At 39.9% G+C, this 21869-nt stretch overlaps 1 protein-coding gene across 4 annotated transcripts in view; it reads right to left on the reverse strand.

The window, feature by feature from the left end:
• SLC44A1 (solute carrier family 44 member 1) overlaps positions 1–17755 on the reverse strand; it is a 184822-nt gene extending 167067 nt beyond the window's left edge. For 2 of the 4 annotated variants that reach the window (XM_081278636.1, XM_081278634.1), the window contains exon 1: positions 17348–17752. In XM_081278636.1, coding sequence (XP_081134762.1) covers positions 17348–17383 — 36 coding nt within the window. In that variant the 5' untranslated portion in view covers positions 17384–17752. Of the gene's footprint in view, positions 1–17347 lie in introns of all 4 variants that reach the window. The other 2 variants (XM_081278635.1, XM_081278633.1) reach the window with 2 other exon arrangements.
• Between the last annotated feature and the right edge of the window lie 4114 nt (positions 17756–21869).

Genomic DNA, 21869 nt, shown 5'->3' on the forward strand with positions numbered 1-21869 from the left:
ACTCAACTATAGATGTAAGTGCAAAATGAAAATTAGAAAAATTTTGAAGACAACACAGGAGAAAATATTTGTGACCTTAAACAAAGCAAAGAGTTCTCAGCTATGACAACAAAAGCACATTAAAAAAAAAAAAGTGAAAAGGTGAACTTCATCAAAACTAAAAATGGGGACACTGTTAAAAGAAAAACAAGAAACATACTGAAAGAAATATATACAAGTTGCACATCTGATAAAAGACTTGCATCTAGATAGTAAAGAATTCTCAAACTAAATAATAAGAAATTAAAATACCCTATTAAAATTGAGCAAATGATTTAAAAGATACCTCACCAAGTAAGATATGTGAATATCAAATAAGCACATGATATCACTGGTCACAGGAAAGTGCAAACAAAAACCACAATGAAATTCTACTATACAGGGCTGGGGACATAACTCAGTTGGTAGAGCGCTTGTCTCGTATGCACCATGCCCTATGTTCAATCCCCAGCACCAAAAAAAAAAAAAAAAAAAAAAAAAAAAGAAAGAAAGAAAGAAAGAAAAGCAAAAAGAAAAAGAAAGAAAGAAAAGAAAAGAAATTCTACTATACACCTAACCTATGGCAGCACCAGAAAAAATAAACTGCTAATATAATACTAAGTGCTGAGAGGGACGTGGAACAACTCAATAGTCATATACTGCTCATGGGAATACAAAACAGTACAGCCACTTTGGAAACAGCTGGGTAGTCTTCTATAAACATTCACTTACTCTGTGCTGTAGTTGGATCATGAGTGATCCCAAAGGTCCATGTGATAAAGACTTATTCCCAAGCTTAGAGCTATTGGGAGGTGATGGAGCCTGCAAGGGGTGCCCAGTAGGAGATTTTAGGTCACTGGGGTGTGCCCTTGAAGAAGATATTGGGATCCTGGCTCCTTCCACTTCCTTTCTCTTGCATTTGCAGGCCATGAGGCAAGGGGTTTTGCCCTGCTTTATACTCCCACCATGATGTGCTTGCTACCTTAGCACAAAGCTGAGAGCAAAAATAGTCATTTTTTGTCTAAGTTGATTTATCTCAGGTATTTGATATAGTAACAGAAAGCCAACACACCCTATGATCCAGCAACCCCACTCCTAGGTAATACCCAAGAGAAGTGATAATTTATGTTCATATAAAAACTTGCATGTAAGTGTATATAGCAACTTTATTACTAATCACCATGAACTGGAAACTGGTAAAGAGATGAATTGTAGTATATTCACACAATAGAACGTTACCAGACAATAAGAACCAACTACTGATACATGCAACGACACGGATGAAACCTTAATGCATTATACAGAAAGAAAGAAGGCAAAATCAAAAGGCTGTTGATACAGTATGATTCCATTTAAATGACCTGGAAAAGGCAAAACTACAGGGACAGAAATAGATCAGTGGTTGCCAGTGGGTGGGAAGGGATCTGATTACAAAAAAGCACTTGGGGGAATTTTTAGGTTTGATAGAACTGGTCTACATTTTGATGGTGGTAGAGATTCCAAAACTCTATGCATCTGTCAAAGCTCATAGAACTGAACAACAGAAAACTTTTGTATATAAGTTAAACAATTTTTTTAAAGTATGAAATAATTGATACAAGAAAGACTAAAGGAATCCCAGATATGATGTGAAGGGATATCTTAAATTAACAGCTTCAATTCATATAAGTAGGCAAGAGTTTAGAAGTCAACTAATCAAGAGTATATAGAAAGCTAGGTAAAGAGAAGAACAAGACAACTGTTGTTTCCAAAGGCAGCAAATAACAAAATGCTACATGACTCAGCTGTGAGAGCATTTATTAGTCATAATGTAAAGACTGAAAACTGATCCAGTCATGACATACCTACAGTGGAAGAATAAAAGCAACCCTCTATAAGTGTGTGCGTGGGGTAGAGGAAGAGCATGGTGTTGCAAGAGAGCTTGATCTTTACCTTCCGGAGAGGAGGCTAAAATTAATCTCAAAAACTGAAAAATGAGAAAGCAGCCATATAAGCATGATAAAGAGGAGAAAAGCAAAAAAACAAAACAAAACAAAAAAAACTCTTAGATTTAAAACTGATGGCCTCTGGGCAATAGAAAATGAGGGGGTATCAATTTTGTTGTTTTAAATAACAAGCACAAAGAAATGTTTAAAGCTCTTTAAAATATATGCATGCATAGCTTTAATGAAAAGTAAATAAACATCAATGTATAATGAATTTAAAAATCGAAGCATAGGAGGAGCGCAGAATAGCAAAGGACTAGCAGCATGATTTTAGAATGGTTGCATATACTAACTGTTTTTAACTTTAAAACACACACACACAACTTGGCACGTATTAAAGACTTGATGTCAGCTTTTCATTCTATTCTGGCTAATGGGTACAGAATCAGGACCAACATGAAGTTACATGGACACAGGGCTCAACATGCAATAATAAATTTCTAACACCTGAGAATAGAATGAATTTTACCAGGCAGCAGCAGCTCTCTACAGCAGGAGTCATCTAAGCAGAGCCTGAATAAAACCCATTTAGTGGCCATGTTATAAAACTCATGACTATCTTGGTTGGTTATTCTATAGACCTCTTATGTCTGTGCCAGTAGTACAGTTCTGTGGAAGGATTCTGTGTCAAAATGTCCTCTGAATTGGTACCATTCTAAAACAGGACTGGAAATGTTGGTGGGTAAAGCTGTTCAAGCATTCAGCACATTTGTGCTTCCTCTTCCATTTATTCCACCACCACCTCTTCTGAGCTTTCCGTTTTTCATTTCAAAAGTCTTAAATATATTTACATTTGATTACAAATCATCTAAAAATATTTTTGGAAGCAGATGAGGTATAAATATTTAAAGAGTAAATGAGAAAAGCATGAGTGGGAGAAAGCTGGATGAGAAACAAGGTGGCCTGATACACCATTATGAAATGAACTGAAGAACAGGGGGTTCTGAATCCACTCTGGACCCTGTTTGGTGGCTTTGGGCTATTAGATAGGGCTCTGTACCTAGTTATATATGAGACTTTGGGGCCATGACAAGAGCAGCTGGGTTTCCTAGTAGGTGACAGGGCAGATTAATGACTAGAATGGATAAGGCAGTAAAAGGGATTAGCCAAATAAAAGAAAAAATTTGATGTGTTCTAAGTTTCTAGAGCCTTGCTCTATCAAAGAACAAAAATCACATCTTAACTGTTAGTTATTTCAATATGGAGATTAAAATATTAAACATAGTACTTATCATCTTGTCTACAGGACTGTCTGAAGAGTCACTGTGACTTGCCTATAGGCATCTGAAGCTTTGGGTTTTTTTTTCTATTTAAGGACAGTATTTTCTCTTTCACTTTGTGTCACTAGACACAATAAATTTATCCTAAGTTTACTGAACTCCTTTCTCCCCAGTTAAGCATCAACACAAATCATACTTCAAGAATAACATCCAGCTTTTTCAGGGACACTTTTGTAATTATGGCTCTTAGTTTTGAAAATTAGTTTGGAATCTACCTAGAAATTATCTGTACTTTACCTTGTAAACCAGAGTAACACTTGGCTATTTAAAAAGGATTCAGCTGGGCTCTGCACCCTGACAAAGCAGCAACTCTCCTCTGTAGTGTCTCCTTAATAGACTGCATGCTTTCAGAGCAGAAGTCTCATTCTTTGTTGAACCCAGTACGGAGCAGCCTGAGCAGAACAGAACCAACACGTGTGGCCAGCTTGGAATTTTTAAAATTCTAATGACATTTTTTATTTCTTTTCCGCATCTTGTCCCTGCCCTGGAGATTCCTCTCTCCTGTGCTTATCAGCAGTAGGGCTGGTTTTTGCAAAGCTGCTGCTTCCACCCTCCAGGTGGCAATTTGAACAAAATTTGTAGGATCTGTGGCTCTCCTCACTCTGCTCCCGGGCAGGCAGTGAGCTGGACCAGAAGGGCTTTCATCATTTCTTCTGCACTGTGGGCCAGTAACAAGGATAGGTCTGGGCTGGGATAGGAGTGGACAGAAGGGAAAGAAACCTTCATTCTTGTAAATCTATTGACCTATGCAGTTGACCTGGCATACTTAAGTGTTGATGAGCCTAGAGGTATCTATTATGATGAGCTTTTTTCTTTTCTTTGACTGTGAGGTGCTCACAGAGACCTCATTATAACAGAAGAACACATGCTAGCAAGGTCAGGTTCAAAAGCCCACCAGAATTAACTTCAACGTTTTAAATAGTCAACTGTTTTCATTTTTTAGGTTCATTTCTATTTCCCTCCACTGACAGGTTCTGTTTAACAGTATCACTAACTAAAATTTTAGTCTCCAAATACCCACCCCCATTCCTCCTCCACATTTGTTCAATAAACATTTATTGAGAACCTATTATTTGCTAGGGCACCAACCAAAAAAAAAAAAAAATGTCGTGATTTGATCAGGGTTTCCCCAAGTATGTGCTTCCTAAGCACCAGGACTCCAAGATGGTCCTCCAAAAAAGTGGTCTGATGTCAGAAAAGTTTGGGAAGTTCTTGCTCACTCCATACCACCTCCCCGACCATGTTCCCCATTCAAAAAGTCATTGTGCATGTTAATGTAGTGACAGGTCTTTACCTTCAGGAAGTCACTTTAACTTGGTCCCATCTCTACATGACCATCTGTAGTATTAAGTGATAACTAACTGCCCCTAATGTCTCTGCAGCAGACCTGGAGGAAAGGAGGAAACCCCAAGTACAGAGGGCTGGTTCCCCTCTTGCTCTTGGCTTAGGTGGCCCCAGAGAAGTACAGATCCTAAAGTTTCAAGTTTGAAGTTTCCTTCAGTAAACCACTCTTCCTTCTCTAATTTCCTTAGAGATCTCAAACTACTCATAGTACAAACAATAGTCCACAAGAAAGGCTTTTAATTTATAATATACTTGAGTGACTTGAAATCTATTTACACTATTTTGCCAGTATTTCAAAGAACACATTGAAGTTTGTGATATGTGTGGACTGAGTTTCAAATCTGTGGAGTGGCAAGTTACCTGATCCAACAACCTTCTTACTTTTGTGGCCAGGAGAATAGAATTCTGAAACAACATTTCAAGCAGTGATTTTCCAAGGGTGCTCTATAATATGCCAGTAGTTGAAAATACAATGAAAACAAAATTTAAGGAGGGATGAGTCCAAAGAAGGTCAGATAGTCCAAGTTAAAGTGATTTCCTGAAGGTAAAGACCTGTCACTACATTAACATGCACAATGACTTTTTGAATGGGGAGCATGGTGAGGGAGGTGGTATGGAGTGAGCAAGAACTTCCCAAACTTTTCTGACATCAGACTGCTTTTTTGGAGAACCATCTTGGAGTCCTGGTGCTTAGGAAGCACATACTTGGGGAAACCCTGATTAAGGTATTCTTGCAGAAGTAACATTTTATCATTAAATGGGGCAGAACGTGAAACACCTATTGAGAAGCAGCAGGTCCTAGAGACTGGCCCAGGAGACTCTCTATTCCTTTTGCTTGTAACTACCTCAAGAGAAACATGTATTTCCATTTGGTCTTGGTTTAGGTTCTCAGATCAAACTAAACTATAAACTTTTTAAAAGAAAACTGGAATTGCATTCACTTTTAAAATGGAATATCTTATTAAAGTTTTACTTCCAAACCTTCATAACTGAAATATGCTTCAACCAGCAGGGTCCATTCCAAAATGTTTTCCTGAGGAAAATATACTTACTATGCTGGATTTTAAAACTTAATGTCTTCAAGCTGTTTTCTAATACTTGATGCTTTTAGAATTGTAAAAATATAGAATCACATGCAAAACGGATCTGGAAGAACTTCTGGGCCTTGCAAGCAGGGATAACACTCTTTTAAATATTCTGAGTTTTTAAAGTGCAATTAAAACCAAACAAAACAATTCCATCTCTTGCCCTAGTGGTGAGAATCTCTGCCTTTGTAATTTGATCTTAATGTGCGTCTAATAATCTGTGCTAATAAATCAACTTCACTGTGGCCATTTCTTCACCCTTTCCTTTCTTACAGCTCTCCAGAGCCTTGTTGAAACTGAATATTTAATAACATGAGCATCAATTACATTAACACTTTCAGAGGCCAGGTTTTGATAAAGGCTGACTAAACATATAAATATATACTCTACACTGAAAACTATATTCTCAAGAATCAGTGAGTCATACACCAGGCAGGATGGCTCATGCCTGTAATCCCAGCAGCTTGGGAGGCTGAGGCAGGAGGATCATGAGTTCAAAACCAGCCTCAGCAACTTAGTGAGGCCCTGTCCCAAAATGAAAAATATAAAAAGGGCTGGAGATGTGGCTCAGTGTTAAAGCACCCCTGAGTTCAATCCTGGTACCAAAAACAAAACAAAACAAAAAAACAAGAATCAGTGAGTCATGATAAACTTATGAAAGCTCTTAAAAGAAAATGACAATCCCTTAGAGTCTCAAGTTAAATAAAAAACCATTTACATGGACTCTGCCCCCAAATAGTCATACCCTGACCACTAGTTTGAGGTGTGCTGATTTAAAAATCAACCTACATATAATTTAAAGAGAGAATAGATAGCACAATCTCTGAATTTAAGTGACAAAAGTGACAGAACTAAGGTACTTTCAACATATCACTGACTTACTAGTTCTCATTAAGAAGGCCTACCCTACTGCAGCAGGAAATACCCACACTTCACACGATCTGCTGATCTTGGACTAGCTACCTAACATTGTTGACCCTCAGTTCCATCTGAGGTACCCATCTCAGAGTTATGAGAATAAAATGGAAGTGTATATAAGATATCTAGCCTAGAGCCCTTCAAACAATAAGTCCCCAGTATGACTGGCCATCGATGTTCCCTGTGCTTATCTCCTAGCGATCTACCAGCTCTGGTATTCAGGGCCCTTTCCTGCCTCTTGGGTATTGCTCATCCTTAAAGCATCACCTCCATACTTATGACTTAAAAGGATTTTCTAAAATCCTGTTGTAGGTCTTCAATTGACTACGAGAAATACGAGCTGAAGGCATTAACAACAGTATCACCTCAATCCAGTCCATAAGAAATGGAATTCACCTTCCCCTCCCCACATACTATATCATTCCTCCAACCCCAGGTCTCAACTTCCACTTTCATCACTTACAATTCCCTTCTCCCTTTATACGGCATTCTAAACCTCTATCCTAACACGCTCCTTTATCCCTCACATCCAGAAGTCAGCAAAGTCCATAACATCTGTTTCCCATTTATACTGTTTGGTCTGAGTCATCGGACAGCTTCCTGTGTGGTCTCTGCTTTCCATCTCTCCCACTTCAGGCACAAGCATACTCCTAGACTTCGTTAAACCACTCTGGAAAAACCCTCCATGGCTACCCATTTCCCTTCCCCTTCAAATACCAATGCCTTTCCTACAGGTAACATCTCCTCTCTCTTCTCGGGTCAGGTGTCCTTTCCACACTACAACACAGTAAATTCCACACAGCATCTGACTGTGTGTCTCTTGCCTTGGATCCAGCTGGCCTTTCCACTGGAATGTTCTTTCTCCCTTTCTATTAAAATCTGTCCATCTTCCTCATTTTCCAAGCCCAGTCTTCCAGGCCAGATGAAGAGTACTTTCAGGAAGCCTACTCTCTGACTCTCCATCCTCCCTTCATTTCCCCATTCCCTGAGCTCCCCAACACTCCACTTGGCCTCTCCTTTTTACTGTCGTTGGTTTCATTCTCAGCACTCACCTCCCTGACATGTTAACATTTCTGGAAGTCAAGGTCTCTATTCCAAAACTCAAACAAGATTTTTTTTTTTTTAAGGAAAGGATTAGTGGATATCAGAACATTTAAGAGATTTTTGTTTACATAAATATGGTAATTTCTAAGGTATTTTCATGGTTTGTACAGTTCGTAACAAGTCTATGAGACAGGTTTTACTGTTTCTATTATTTTCCACCTGGTAAAACTGGGGCATTAAAGAATAGTCCAGCTGAGGGCAGAGTCAAGATTCAAACCTCTATTATCTAGCTAGAGCTCATACTCCTGCTAGTGTGCAACAGTGTTCAGTCCTCTAGATCTTAATATTCTTTGAGAGAAGTGGGGAAGGGCTTTCCTATGCAGAAGGCAAAAAGGTACTTACTCACTAAAGGATCATCTAGTTGGGGATGGGGATGTGTAATAGATTATATTTTAATAAATTTTGCATTAAAAAAACAAAGTTTCACAACAGAAATGTAATGTTTAATACTGAGCTCTTTTGCTATTATAAATACGCTTCAATAGAAAGACTCCTGCATATTTCTTTGCTTTTGAATTACTAAACAAAGGATGTCAACTTTTTAAAATGTCTTTTAATGTATGTTGTCAAGCAGTATCCCAGGAGGGTCATTCCAATTTACTCAGCAATCAAAAAAGTATACTTGCGTCAAAAACCACACAGGCAATTAATATTTTTTGTTAACTTTTACCAAAGTTTCAAGTGTAAAATGGTGCCTGTGTGATTTAATCTGAGTAGCAAGATTGAACATATTTACATATTAGTTCATTATTTCCCTGTCTCTAATTATCTATTTATTGCAGAGATGAATCTGGCGTGCTGAAAAGCTCTTTTTTTTTTTAATATCAGAGAAGCCCAAATAATAATGTGAATTTTCAGGGGTTTTTTATGGCTTATAAGAAAAAAATGAAATTAAGCAGGTAAATAAAAAAGAAAATAGAGGCACTCTTTTTTTACCTCTTTACTGTATTTGAATATATTCTACTCTGTATTATAGTTCGTTAAGTGTCTCAAATGGTAGTGGGAAGAAAGGAAAATGAAATTTTTAGGGAAAGGGGAAAAATGAATACCAAATGGATAAATGCAGACAAAAGTGAGGATTTAGAAAAACTGAGAGAAGAGGTTCAAACCTCTAAGGCTTCTTTAGGGACCACTGCTTGCAGGAATACCAACTAGCTTTGTCACCTTACTCCAGCCTCAGCAGCTCTTCTTCACATGGAACTATCCTTGGGTCAGATGGGGAAAGGCAGTGAGAGCGAGCAAAGGAGAAAGTCAGGGTTTTCCACAATGGCTAGAACCCTGTCAGGGCAGAGTAAGATTACTATGACTGCTTTACCCAGCTGCTCTTTCCCACAGGACCCCACTTCCCCCAACCACACACACCTCTGCCTTGCTGGCTAAGTCCTACTTTTTTTGTGATGTTATTTCACCCACCCCACCTACCCCACTAGACTCAGGGAAATCCTGGTGGGTCTGAACTAATTATTGGGTCCTTTGCCTCTCCCTTGCTAGACACTGTTTAGAAATAAATATGCAGCATTCCCTATTCCTATTAAAGGAAAATCAGTGGAGATTGTTGGCTCAGCAAAAGCCATAGACATCTCTGGATCAGAGGAAGTTACCTTCCTTAAAATGACAGAAGAGGGCTGGGGTTATGGTTCAGTGATAGCGCTTGCCTCGCACACGTGGGACACTGGGTTCACTCCTCAACACCACGTAAAAATAAATAATACATCTTCCTTAATATTTCCATTATTTGGATTTAAGGGTGTTTTGTTGTAGTTGTTTATTTCTTACAGCTGGAAAATCCTAAGTGGTTTATAATGACAAATCTTAAAAGATCCTCATCATATTATCACAATGCTACGAGATATATTTACTGCTATTTAAGTATCTTGAAGTAATCATCTCTTTTCCATTTTTCCATATTCTGTTTTCCTTACTTGACATTATACAAATGTATCCAGAAATAAAACACTTCTGTTTAATAATTTTCAACATATCTGGCAACCCTAAAAATTGAAATAAAAATCACTCTTTAGAGTGTCTCTAAATGTCTAAATAGTGGTTGTGGGATGTTATAGAAAGCACCTATGAGGAAGTAATGTTATTTTCACACATGCAAACACACAAAAATTTCAAGTTTATCAAATAAATGTTTGTTAATAAATAAGTCCTCTTATACAACTATTACTATATTGTGACGTTAGAAAGGAGTCCAGCAAAGGGGGAAAATGGACACTCCTCTGTTGAGTATATTAAAACACTGAAAAATGCAAATATCTTTTTAAAAAGATACTGAATTTGATATAAAACACAAATACAAATTTGGAACATTATGCTATGTCATGTTCCAAATAAATGAGAAAACAAATATGAAAAGGAAAGAAATATTACTATATTAAAAACTTTACTCAGACTTAGCCACAAGCCAAGTCAGAATACTGCTGACATTTTTATTGACTATCTTCTTCTAAAGAATCAATCTTTTCAAAAAGACTTCTGCATCAAGATCTTAAAGTACCAGAGTTGCTAAGGTAGAAATCTGTCGATGGTAGGAAAAGGAATATTTGTCAATTTGTACAAACATTTCATGAATACCTACCATGTGCCAGTACAGCTAAATACATAGAATAACAGTAATAAACAAAGTAGATAAGGTTGCCTCTTCATCAATCCAACCTAGAACAATGGTCAGCAAACATTTTCTGTAAAGAGTCACAAAGTAAATATTTAACATCTGCAGGCCATGAGGTCTCTGTCTTAACTACTCAACTCTGCCAGTGTGGTATGAAAGTAGCTATAGACAATAAGTAAATGAATTCCTAGGGCTGTGTCCCAATAACACTTTCCTTATGGACAATGACATTCAAATTTCATATAATTTTCATTAATAACCTTCTGATTTATTTCAACTATTTAATGATACAAATACCATTCTTAGCTTGTAAGTCTTACAAAAACAGGTGAGCAAGTCAGATTTAGTTCATGGGCTAGTTTGCCAACTGCTGGTGTAGACATTGAGAGTAACTGCATAATTACTTACGTATTGCTTTAAGTGCTCAAAGGGGAAACAAATAAAGGCCTGGGGAGTTTAATGAAGAAACATGGCCTGGTTTGAAGAATCAGAAAAGCATTCTCTAAGGAAGTGAACTTGAGGCTGAAACTCAAGGTAACCAGACAAAGGCAGCCAGGGAGAGAAGCAAAGACCCTTTTGTAAAAGTGAACGTGCAAAAGCCCTACAGAGGAATGAACATGACTGGCTGGAAAACCAATGAGGCTGAATCAGGAAAAAAATTAAAAAAACAAAAGCCTCCAAATAAGATGAGGATGCCACAGAGAAGAGACCAGTCCACACAGGATCATGCTGGCCTGGCTCAGGGATTCTGGTCTTTGTCCCAAGAGCAATCAGAGGCCAAATAGTTTTAAGTAGGAGAGGAACACAATCAGTCAGCTTTGGATTTTCAAAAATCATCAAGACTACAGTATAAATTGGGGGTGGAGGCACACCTGTGATACCAGTGGCTGGGGAGGCTGAGGCAGGAGGAGCGTGAGTTCAACTACTCAACTTTGCCAGTGTAGTATGAAACTTAGTGAGGCCCTAAGAAACTCAATGAGAACCTGTCTCTAAATAAAATACAAAAAAGGGGGATTGGGATGTGGCTCAGTGGTAAAGCATCCCTGGGTTCAATCCCTGGTACAAAAAAAAAAAAAAAAAAAAAAAAGTCTGCAGTATAGAAAAAGTTCAGAAGACAGTATGAATGAATATAGGGAAACCTGTAACCAAGGTCCTGACTGGAGGAGACCCAGGCTTCAAGAGAGGTTTTAGCAGTGGAGTTGAAAGGTAAGTGAGACAAGATGTGGTGACTACAATCGAAAAGTGGAAGGTGGTCTCCCTCCATGACTCAGGTTTCCAGTTTCCACAATCAAGACATGGGTCTCATTCAGTGAATAAGACATAAGGAAAAAGACATGCAAGTGAGGAACAGATAAACAAGTGTTGAGTCCAGTTTTGGTTTTAGACATGCTGAATTTAGACACCTATACAATGTTCTGGTGTCAATCAATTGCTTAAGACAATTAGAAGCCAAGAAAAGGTTTGTTTCAATTCCGTAGTTCAGCTTGGGAATTAACAGCATACAGGTTGTAACTGAGAACTGAAATCACTGGAAGAGATGAAATCACCTAGGGAAAGGTAAAGAACAGTGTGGTTCCTTGGTGACATATAAGAATTACCAGTGGAACTTCAAGTGATTGTAATATGTAGCAAAGTTTGGGAAGGTAAAGAACTAAAACATTAAGAATTAACAGTAAACTGTGCATGGTGGCACACACTTCCCAGTGGCTTGGGAGGCTGAGGCTGGAGGATCTCAAAGCCAGCCTCAGCAAAAGCAAGGAGGCACTAAGCAACTCAGTGAGACCTTGTCTCTAAAAAAATACAAAACAGGGCTAGGGATGTGGCTCAGTGGTTGAGTGTCCCTGATTTAATCCCTGGTATGCCCCCTCCAAAAAATAATGGAAAAATACATTAATTAATTAATTAATTAAAAGGCCGAGATGCAGCTCAGCAAGCATTCAGGGGTTCAATCCTTAGTACCAAAAACAAACAGTAAGAGCAAGAGATTATGAGACTAAGTAGGTTCTGGTCCCAGCTACTTTATAGTACCTTTCTTTACTTCACATTTTTAAAGTCCAGTTTAAATATACAGAAAAGTGAGAAGGTAAGACCAGTTCATCTCTAGTATCTCCCAGAGTCCCTAAAACCCAACCAGAACTTATAAAGTTAAAGTATTTCATTCTTTGTTGGTAGTTGGGGGACAAAGGCTGCATAGAAAAACAGCTATTAAACAATAACCAGTATCAGAATATATTTTTAAACATATTTATCTTCCCAGATCTATAGCATTTTTTTAAAAATATTTTATTTTTTAGTTGTGGTTAGACACAATACCTTTTACTTATTTATTTTTATGTGGTGCTGAGGATAGAACCCAGGGCCCCGCATGTGCTAGGTGAGCACTCTACTGCTGAGCCACAACCCCAGCCCAATCTACAGCATTTTTAAATGACAGAGTTGTTAACACACCTAGAGGTATCCCATAAAATTTGGTAAGCATGGAAACATTCTAACTGTACTAACTTTGCTATATTATACAATGTTACTCTTCGGGTGATACCTGCAGGAAATTCAAAATAGTGGCATAAAATTTAACTTGGAAACTCTTTAATCCAAAATTGACCTTCTCTAAAAATGAAAAAAAAAAGTGGGGGTGAGCTGTGATTTATGTATGTGAACATAAATGAAGAAGCACACAATCCATATTCAGAAGATAAGCTATCTATCACTTAGTAGCTCTGCAACTTGATCCATGTTTCCTGATCTCCAAGTCTCAATTTCTTGATCTGTAAAATGGAAGTAAGATCAACCTGAGTTACTGTAGAGATTAAAACATGGAAATGGATATGAAAAAAACAGGCACATAAAAATTATTATGATCCTCTATGCTAACAGCACAGTATTCTTAAGGCAAAAAAAAAAAAAAAAAACCATCTTTATGCCATGACTTTCAACAAGATTTATTTTGCAGGTCATATTTTAATTGAACAACTTAGTCTCTGTTGGAAATTTCCACTATACTCTTCAAATTTTATTTTCTCCACCTGATTTCAAATTCTACAAAGCAGGTATAGACTATAAATTCTATCAGAATTATCTTAAGGCAGTTAAGGTACTCAAATACTAACCAGTATTTGTGAACTATTTCTGATTATTTTTCATTACTCTTAAACAAGATGTAAGAGCTAGAATAAGACAGTTAAACATACAGCCCTCAATTTAAGACCATGGGATAAGATAGTAGACAAAATTCTGCTAAAATCAGTCAGATAAGGAGCCGTTTGTTCAACCGGAAAGATTCTCCTCTATTCCATTCTTAATTTCTAAGGATAGAACTGAAGGACACAGAACTTCAGAATACTTGCGAAATCTCCTGGCCTCCAAAGCACTGCTGTGAGAAATAATGATCTAGCCATTAACGACAAAGACTTACGGCAATTTGCTAAGTAATCTTTCAAAAGCCTCCTTCATTTAAACTGGTTTGTCAATGGGAAAGAACATTTAATAAATCTGAAGATTTACAAGTGAACTTTGAAGTTTAACACTACAAGAATAGAAATTATGTCAGGTTATAATAGAAGAAACGAATTATGGAGAGATGGGAATAAATTTTAAGAGTCTTAGGGAGGATTAGGGCTGTAAAAAGAAACCCAAAACTATCTTACTTTTATGTTATTTTCAAAGAGACTTAAGCAAAGACTAACATGTATCAGCTTGTTTTCAGTAATTACTAAACAACTTGTAATGGTCACTAATAAAAAAAGAAAGAAAGACAGACCTAATTAAGAGTCTATAAGAGCCCAGACTAAGACAGTTAAGATTCTTAGATGCCTGATATAGTACAAATTATTTTGCCAAGATTTTGCTCCTTCAGCAATGAAATACTAGTATAGAATGTGACACCTGGTAAATTTAAATCCTGAATCAGGATAATTCTTTGGATGGGAAATTAATATCCAGACCCTGGCAAGAAAATAATAATGAAAATAATAGCAAGACAAATTACAAGAGATAAAAGTTTGGAACACTATAAACTCTTATGAGTATCTTAAACATGGCAAGAGGCTATAAGGGAAAACACAATACATTTCAAAAGTGAATCCCTACTACAAAAAGACAATATATTTCAATTGATAAAGTCTACCTGGGCTTCAAAGTTGCTGACAATACCCCTGAGAAAAGCTACACTGGACTGCAGTTTACCTCAAAGAATAACATTTTGATGTACTAGGCAGGTTATCATTAGAGTTTGCAGACAAGCTCTTTTAAGATATTATAGCCATGGCTCCAACTGAAATATAAACATTGAGCAGGGAATCAAGAGAAAATCTGCTCAATTTTACAAGCTAATGATACCAATGACAGAATAGAAAGAAATGGGGAAAGGATGAAAGTTTTAATTTACAAAGTTGAGGTTTGAGTTCAGAAGAGGATGGCTTGGTGGAATTAGTCAACCAGCCTATACAAGTGAAACATAGGTCAGGGTTGCATTCATAATCAATGTCAGTTACCAGCTAGATGATTCAAATTTGTGTGTATAGATTCCATTCAATGACTACTGCTGAGCAACTATTATGTACAAGGTACAGTGAAGCACTGCAGAAAACACAAAGATAAGGAAACAAAAGCAGCTGCTATTCTCAAGAAGCTTATAATCCAGTAGGAACAAACATATTCTGCCTGAAAGTACATTCCATGCCCCTAAGAGAGGCTGGATGATATGAAGGTTTACAGATAAAGAAGATTTAAAGTTGCACTCCCTATTTTGTTTCAACTACACATATAGATAGATAAAATAAAATTCTAAATATGTGATGCTTCTCAAAGGAGCATTAAAATGCCAGCAGATTGGAAATACTTCACAAATGAAAAATGATGCCAAAAACCTCAAATAAGAAAAAAAAAAAAAAAAAAGATGACCAGCTCTTTGGCACAAAACCTGCCTTCTCCATGCTCCACTGAACACTACAAGTCCCCAAAGCTGAACTCAAAGGTTGTGACAGTTGCTGATTGGCTATAGGAATCCACAGAAAAAAAATACCCCCTTGGGTGCATGACATGCATCTTGTGTGTAGAACGCGGCATGAAGGAAACAGTGGCTGTGAAGAGGAGGAAAAAAGCAAAATGATGCATTTGACAGCATTTTGAAAAGTATGATGTGGAGACAGACAAATGTAAGATCCACTACCTGAACAGAGCTAGTGCAGAATCCATCCCTCCCAAATTAAACTGTTCATGCACTGAACATACTATCCATAAACTATCAATACTTTCCTGTCTTAAAGGCATTTTATCACCAATAGAGAAAGTAAAGAAACCCAATTCTGAAAAGAAAGGCAATATATATGAAAGACACCTCTTGGTGAAGGTTATATTTAAATAAATATTAAATGAACAGTACCCAACTAGAAGCCCTGTCCCAAAATATCCCTAAGCAGTTGAAAGATCTGTATAATTTTCCACCTATATATGTTAATATGAAAACCCTGACCTATCCTAACACCACCACACATAGTTTTTTTTGCTATTCTAACTGAATGGGAAGGTTTAACTAAACCCATCAGCATAACAACTGGACAAATAGGATGGATACCTAATAAAGCATAAAATGTTCTCCATGCATCTGCAATTCTAGGCATTTTCTCTAACAGATCTCAAGATTTGCAGATCAAGAATGCAGGTTATTTAAAACTGAGATATATATAGTCATTTAGCAGCAGCAAAACACTTCTGGCATTATCACAGATGCTAGATCTCCAGAGGAATTTTTTTCCCCAAACTAGCATTTTGCTTTTCCAAGAACCAACAAGCCGTTATTTCTAAAAACAAGAGTCCGTTTCTCACCCCCCCCCCACGCAAATCACAGAGCACTGTTAAAATTCTACGCTAATGAAACTGTGGAGATTACATCCCCTGCGTTGTCAGAGCCTATTTTTCATACAACACCACCAGACAGTTTGATGCAGTATTCCTGATTGCTTTTTATCGTATTTGTAAATACACTCACTAATCCACTAAATTAGGTAATTTACAAACAGGTCCTCTCAGTTATTAGTGGCCAGCAGTCAAGTTCTATTACATTTGATCCTTAAACAGTTGTCTAAACATTTCCACCCAGGGTAAGAGCTTGGATTGGAAGGGAAGGAGGTTAGCGAAATTTGGATGGGGGCAGGGTACAGACTGGGAGAAATCTCTGCATCTCAGCGACAACATTCAGCCAGTGCCCACAGAAAAACTAAATTCGGCACCTCTTCCTCCTGTTACACTGGCAACAAAGAGGGAGTTTCCGTATTGCTCCCGTCACCCACCAGGTGCCCAATCTCCTTCCCAGCCCAGTCCCGGCGCTCCCGCAGGGGCCTCGGTGTGCAGAGAGGCCCGGGTGCCCGGGGTCAAGGCACTAAGGGGGGGTGGGGTAGGAAGCGAGCGAGTGGGAGCTGGGAAAAGGGCCGTGGAAGGGCTCTGGGACCCGATGAAACACTTGAACCCGGCCGGGTGACGGCGGGCAAGAGAAAAAGGACAGATTATCTAATGGAGCAGAAACTGGAATTCGATAGCAAAGAGGTGAAGAGCCCAAGCTGGGGGTACACCTTCTTGGAACCAGAAAATAGTCGGCGGATGGGAGGGGAACACTCCACCGAGGTGGGAACCGAGGTGCAAGGCCGGGAAAAGCATGCCACCTGGGGCAGACAGGAGGCGCCTGTGTAGCCTCTACCTGCAGGCGGGCGGGACGGGCCGCTCAGGTGTGACCGGGAGAAGGAGGCCAAGTCGGGAAGGGACCGGGGAGAGCTGAGGGCGCACCGGGGGCCGCGCAAAGGCGCCTGCGGGTCGGCAGCTGCCGGAGCCAGCGTAGGGGCATCTGCGGGACGCGCGGGAGGGAGAGAAGCGGTAGGGGTCTTTGGTGTGCACGGTGGGTGAAGGGAGGCTGGGGAAGCGAGAAGCACCGGGAGCGGGCACCTGCTGGCGGCGCGGCGCGGGGAAAGCATCCGGGCGGGCGGCCGGGAGGCGGGAGCCCCTCACCTGCGCGGCGGAGGAGGCGGAGCTGCAGCAGCCCATGGCGGGGCCGGAGGAGCCCGGAGGCGGCGCCGGGCGCGCAGCTACGCCCCGGAGCCCCTCGGCATGCGAGCCGGCGGGCGCCCAGGGAGGGCGCGGCCTGGCCCCGCACGACTTGGCGGTGACGGCGACGGCGGCGAGTACTCAGGAGGCAGCGCGGCTCGGGGCAGGCGCCGGCCACATCCCCCGGCGGCGGCGGCGGCGGCGGCTGCGCGGCTCCTGCTCTGCTCCTGCTGCTGCAGCTGCTCCCCAGCGGAAAGGGGCGGGCGGCGGCGGCGGCGGCGCCTCCCCCTGTCCCCCGCCTCCCACCACCCGCGCCCAGTCCCTCTCCCGCTCCCTCTCCCGGGCCGCCGCCTCCTCAGCGCCGCGCGCGTCTCCCATCAGACTCCCCGCCCCCAGTGCAGCGCGGCGTGGACTGCAGGGCGGCGGCAGCCAAAACGAGGCCGGGCCCTTGGGCGCGCGTTGGAGTTTGCGCGGCGCCGGGCCCGTTTCGCGGTGGCACCGAGGCAGAGCGCTGCTTCGGGGCGAGAGGGCATCTAGGGCTGAGGCGCCCGAGGACCGGGCTGGCTCACCGTCGAAATGGAACCGTGTTGCTTCCGGACCCGGGAGGCACGGAGGAGGTATAGGGACTTCTCTCTCTACCCTTTGGACAGGCAGCCGTGTTCTCTGATGACTTTTCACCTCTTTGTCGTCTGCATTTTTATTTATTTATTTATTTATTTTTTAAAGAGAGAGTGAAAGAGGGGAGAGAGAGAGAATTTTTAATATTTTTATTTTTTAGTTCTCGGCGGACACAACATCTTTGTTGGTATGTGGTGCTGAGGATCGAACCCGGGCCGCACGCATGCCAGGTGAGCGCGCTACCACTTGAGCCACATCCCCAGCCCTCGTCTGCATTTTTAATTCAGGAGAAAGCGTACGTAATAAACCTTCCGTGGAGAAGGGATAGATGATAGAAGACCAAGACACACAATCATCTGTTACTACCGTCCCCATTTTGCTGATGTGGAAACTGAGCCTTGAAGGGACCGAGAACGTAAAGAAATGTACCAAGTTGAAATTGTAATAAAGAGTCCGAACTGGGGAAAAGGCAAAAAGTTCTCCAAGCTCTCAAAACAAAGCCATATTGAATCTGAACTAAGCTTTTGAGTGCAGGCTAGTCCACGAAAAACAAAGGGCACTAATTCATATATAAAAATATTTACAGAAAAGATACTATGATCAAATAACTTGTCAGCACTGGAAATAAAGAGATAAACAAAAGAGATAAGTCCCTGTTACTAAATTAATACATTCTGGGGGTAGCAACAAGTAGACATGGTCACTATCTTCAAGAAATTATCAACCCCAAAAGAGTCTTTAGAAATACAGTGTGAGAACAATTAAAAGGTGACAGGAATAAAGATCTTGATTAATAGTAACACAACAACATATCAGGCACTGTCATAAGTCTTCTTTATGTCTTATTTCTTCTTATCAAAGAGTGTCTCAAAGAACAGGAAGAAAAGAAAATGTTTGTTTACAAAGGAGTGAGATTTCAGAAGTGCTGGAGTCTTGGTGCTGTAGGGTAAAATAGGGTCACCAAATAAATGAAAGCAAGGTTTAAAGATTATACACTCAAAGTCTATGGGGAGGAAAAGATACAGAAGTTGACTTTATGTGCATTGAAAGGAAATCTAAGCACAGAAAAGTTGGAATGGGAGCTAGGGACAAAGACAAAAACTGAAGAAAGAGAAGAATTCTTGGTTGGTGAGTTCCATTACCATTTCAGGGGTCTGTGACTATGGATGCATTACTTTTCTAGACCTTACTATCCTCCTTCCCGAAATGCTGATAAGAGGGATGCCTGCAAAGAGTTGTTAAGATTAAATAACACAAGAAAGCAGCTGGTAGCCCCATGAGTAAGCCATTCACCAAGTCCTTCTTGAGATCACTGCTTCCTCTGCTTTTGCCCTATATTCCAATTTGATCCAAGCTTCCACCATACCACAGTGCTGGTGAATCTGAAGTGTGTTACTGGTAACCGTCAGGCTATTAAATGGGGATGAAGAAATAAAACTTTAATGTGTCTGTTCTCAATTATGATTGTAAACTCCACAATTAGATTGTAAATTCCTTGAGAACAAGGGAAAGTATCTTCTCCTTTGTATCTCCCTCAGTTCTCTCAAATGTTTGTTGAATTATTCAATATAGCCAGGAATAAAAATCCTTCCCTTGAGATTTTTTCCCCTCAAAGCCAGAAAAGTACATCTTGTTTCCAACCGAGGGAGGAGGCTGAAAGTAAAATTACAGTCTTAAACAAGAAGCCATCTGTCTTCCTTCTTTATAATCGAGGAGAAACGAGTTGTTTCTCTTAGCAGAGTCAATTTGGGAGCATTTCTCTTAGATTATAAAAATCTTTTTGGCTAGTGCATTTGTTCCATATAGTAGCTAATGCTTATTTTGTAATTAGAACTGTAGAAGCAGTTAAATATGTAACAGCCTGTAGAAGTGCTTCATAAAAATGTATTTTACTTTTTTGGAAATCTCTTTCCTAGACATGGAGGATGGGCAGATATGATTGAAAGGGAACATTCCATTGTGCTTGATCTTGAACTCTAGTTTTCCCTTTTAGGGTTAATTTGACTCAGAGTCCTAAGGTTCTGCAAGGTGCTTTGTAAACATACTAATTATGTATGTATGCACCATATATGCATATGCATATGAATGTGATATTTAAAAATTATACCTTGCCATTAGCATAAGAGAAACTAAAGCTTCCTGCATTGATATTCTGTACCTTCTAAGAACAAGTCTCTTTCCCATCTCCCATCCCAAATAAGTCTCATAAAAGGAGTGATTTAGCAGTTAGGGGATATAGCTCAGTGATAGAGCATGTGCCTAGCATTCCAGAGGCCCTGGGTTCAATCACCAGCTCTAAAAAAAGAAAAAGAGTGACTTGGAGGCAAATCATTCTTTCTCATAAACAAGTATACAAAACATTCAATGAAATTTAACTACAGCAAGTTCAGAAAGATTTTCTTCCCCCCTAGCCAGTAATCAGTAGTAATCTCACCAACTTGGGATGGCATCAGGGCAAGCCCCTTAGGAAAGACTTAGTTAGTTTTCTTCATCTTTTGGGAAAAAGGGTTTAAAACATAAAAGGAAAAAAAACTTATGTAAGAAGAACATCTGCACTAACCAGGATAAAATTATAAGGTCTATCAATCTTGGTGCTGCAGGGTAAAATCGGATCACCAGCTGAGCCAGCCAGAAATGCTTCCCAGTGGTCTAGTATTGCATAATTGACCGTGTGAATTCTGGGGTTTCCAGCTTCAGATGGGGATGCTTGGTGCTGGTCATTCACTGATGGAAAACTAATGGTCTTTCCAATGATTTTAATAAAGATTGATTCATTGTTCAGTTTTTTGGGCAATAGAAGTATAGATGCATATATGCATAGAAATGTGTGTATGTATATCTGTAACTGCTCAGAATAGTCCTCTAATTCAAAACCATGGCATTTGGTGCCTTAGCTGTGTTATTTACATTTTAGCACATGCTGTGTTCACAGCCTCATCCCACAAGAGCACATTTTCTTCCAGCTTCCAGAACCGCCTCACAACCTCCTCCTCAGAGCATTCACATGTTGCCCCTGGGAGATGCTCCAAAAGGGAAAACTAATTGTAACCAAGGGTTGTGACTGTTCATTCATACCAAGAGGCAAGAGCAGGTCTCTATTTGAAACTTTACAGATGTATTTCAGCCTCCCAGTAAAGCTCAGAAGCTAGGGACCCACCTGAAAAGATCTTGCCTGAATTCAAGCATGTTAACAGAAAAAAGACAACATTGTTCCCAGCAAAACTTTGGAGAGATTCATAAATCCTAGCTCTGCAAGTTTGCTTCTGCCCACACTTGTAAGTTGATGTTTTTTCCCATGTTAATTATTAACTCTTTTATTTATGGCTTAACTTGGATTTTTGTTGCAAGATCAGACAACTTATAAGTTATCTCAAAATGCTGGCAGTAAACTTATTTTTAGGGGGTGTAATATTTCCCCTATTACCTATTACTTTTCTGAATTATAGGGAAGAATGGCCAGTGTCTCACTGGTGGGTTTTTCTTCCTGCTGAGGAGGGTGTAAGCCACCTGAGAACTTAAAGTCTAAAATAGTGAAGAACAAAAGACAAAGGGTCAGAAATGTATATACAAAAGCTGAGCCCCTTATAGATCCAGTCTACACAAGAGCTGGAACCACACAAAGAAAAGATGGCTCCAGTGGTTTATTTAAATGGGTACATCAAAGGCAGGGATAAGGTTTCAAGGACAGAGTCTTGCTTCCTGATGTCTTGCAGTTAGCAGGTTGATTGGCATCTTGGCAGGTCACACCTATCTCAGGTGTTGTGTGGGACAAGGCAGAGCAGGATAGAAATTCACAATGTGTCAGGGCAATTAACCAGAAATGTCTACTGGTCATTCCCAAACACCAGATGTTCCAGTCTACTAGGCT

This window comes from Spermophilus citellus (genome assembly GCF_964194105.1).
Source record: "Spermophilus citellus genome assembly, chromosome: 2".
In the NCBI taxonomy this organism is placed as follows: domain Eukaryota; kingdom Metazoa; phylum Chordata; class Mammalia; order Rodentia; family Sciuridae; genus Spermophilus; species Spermophilus citellus.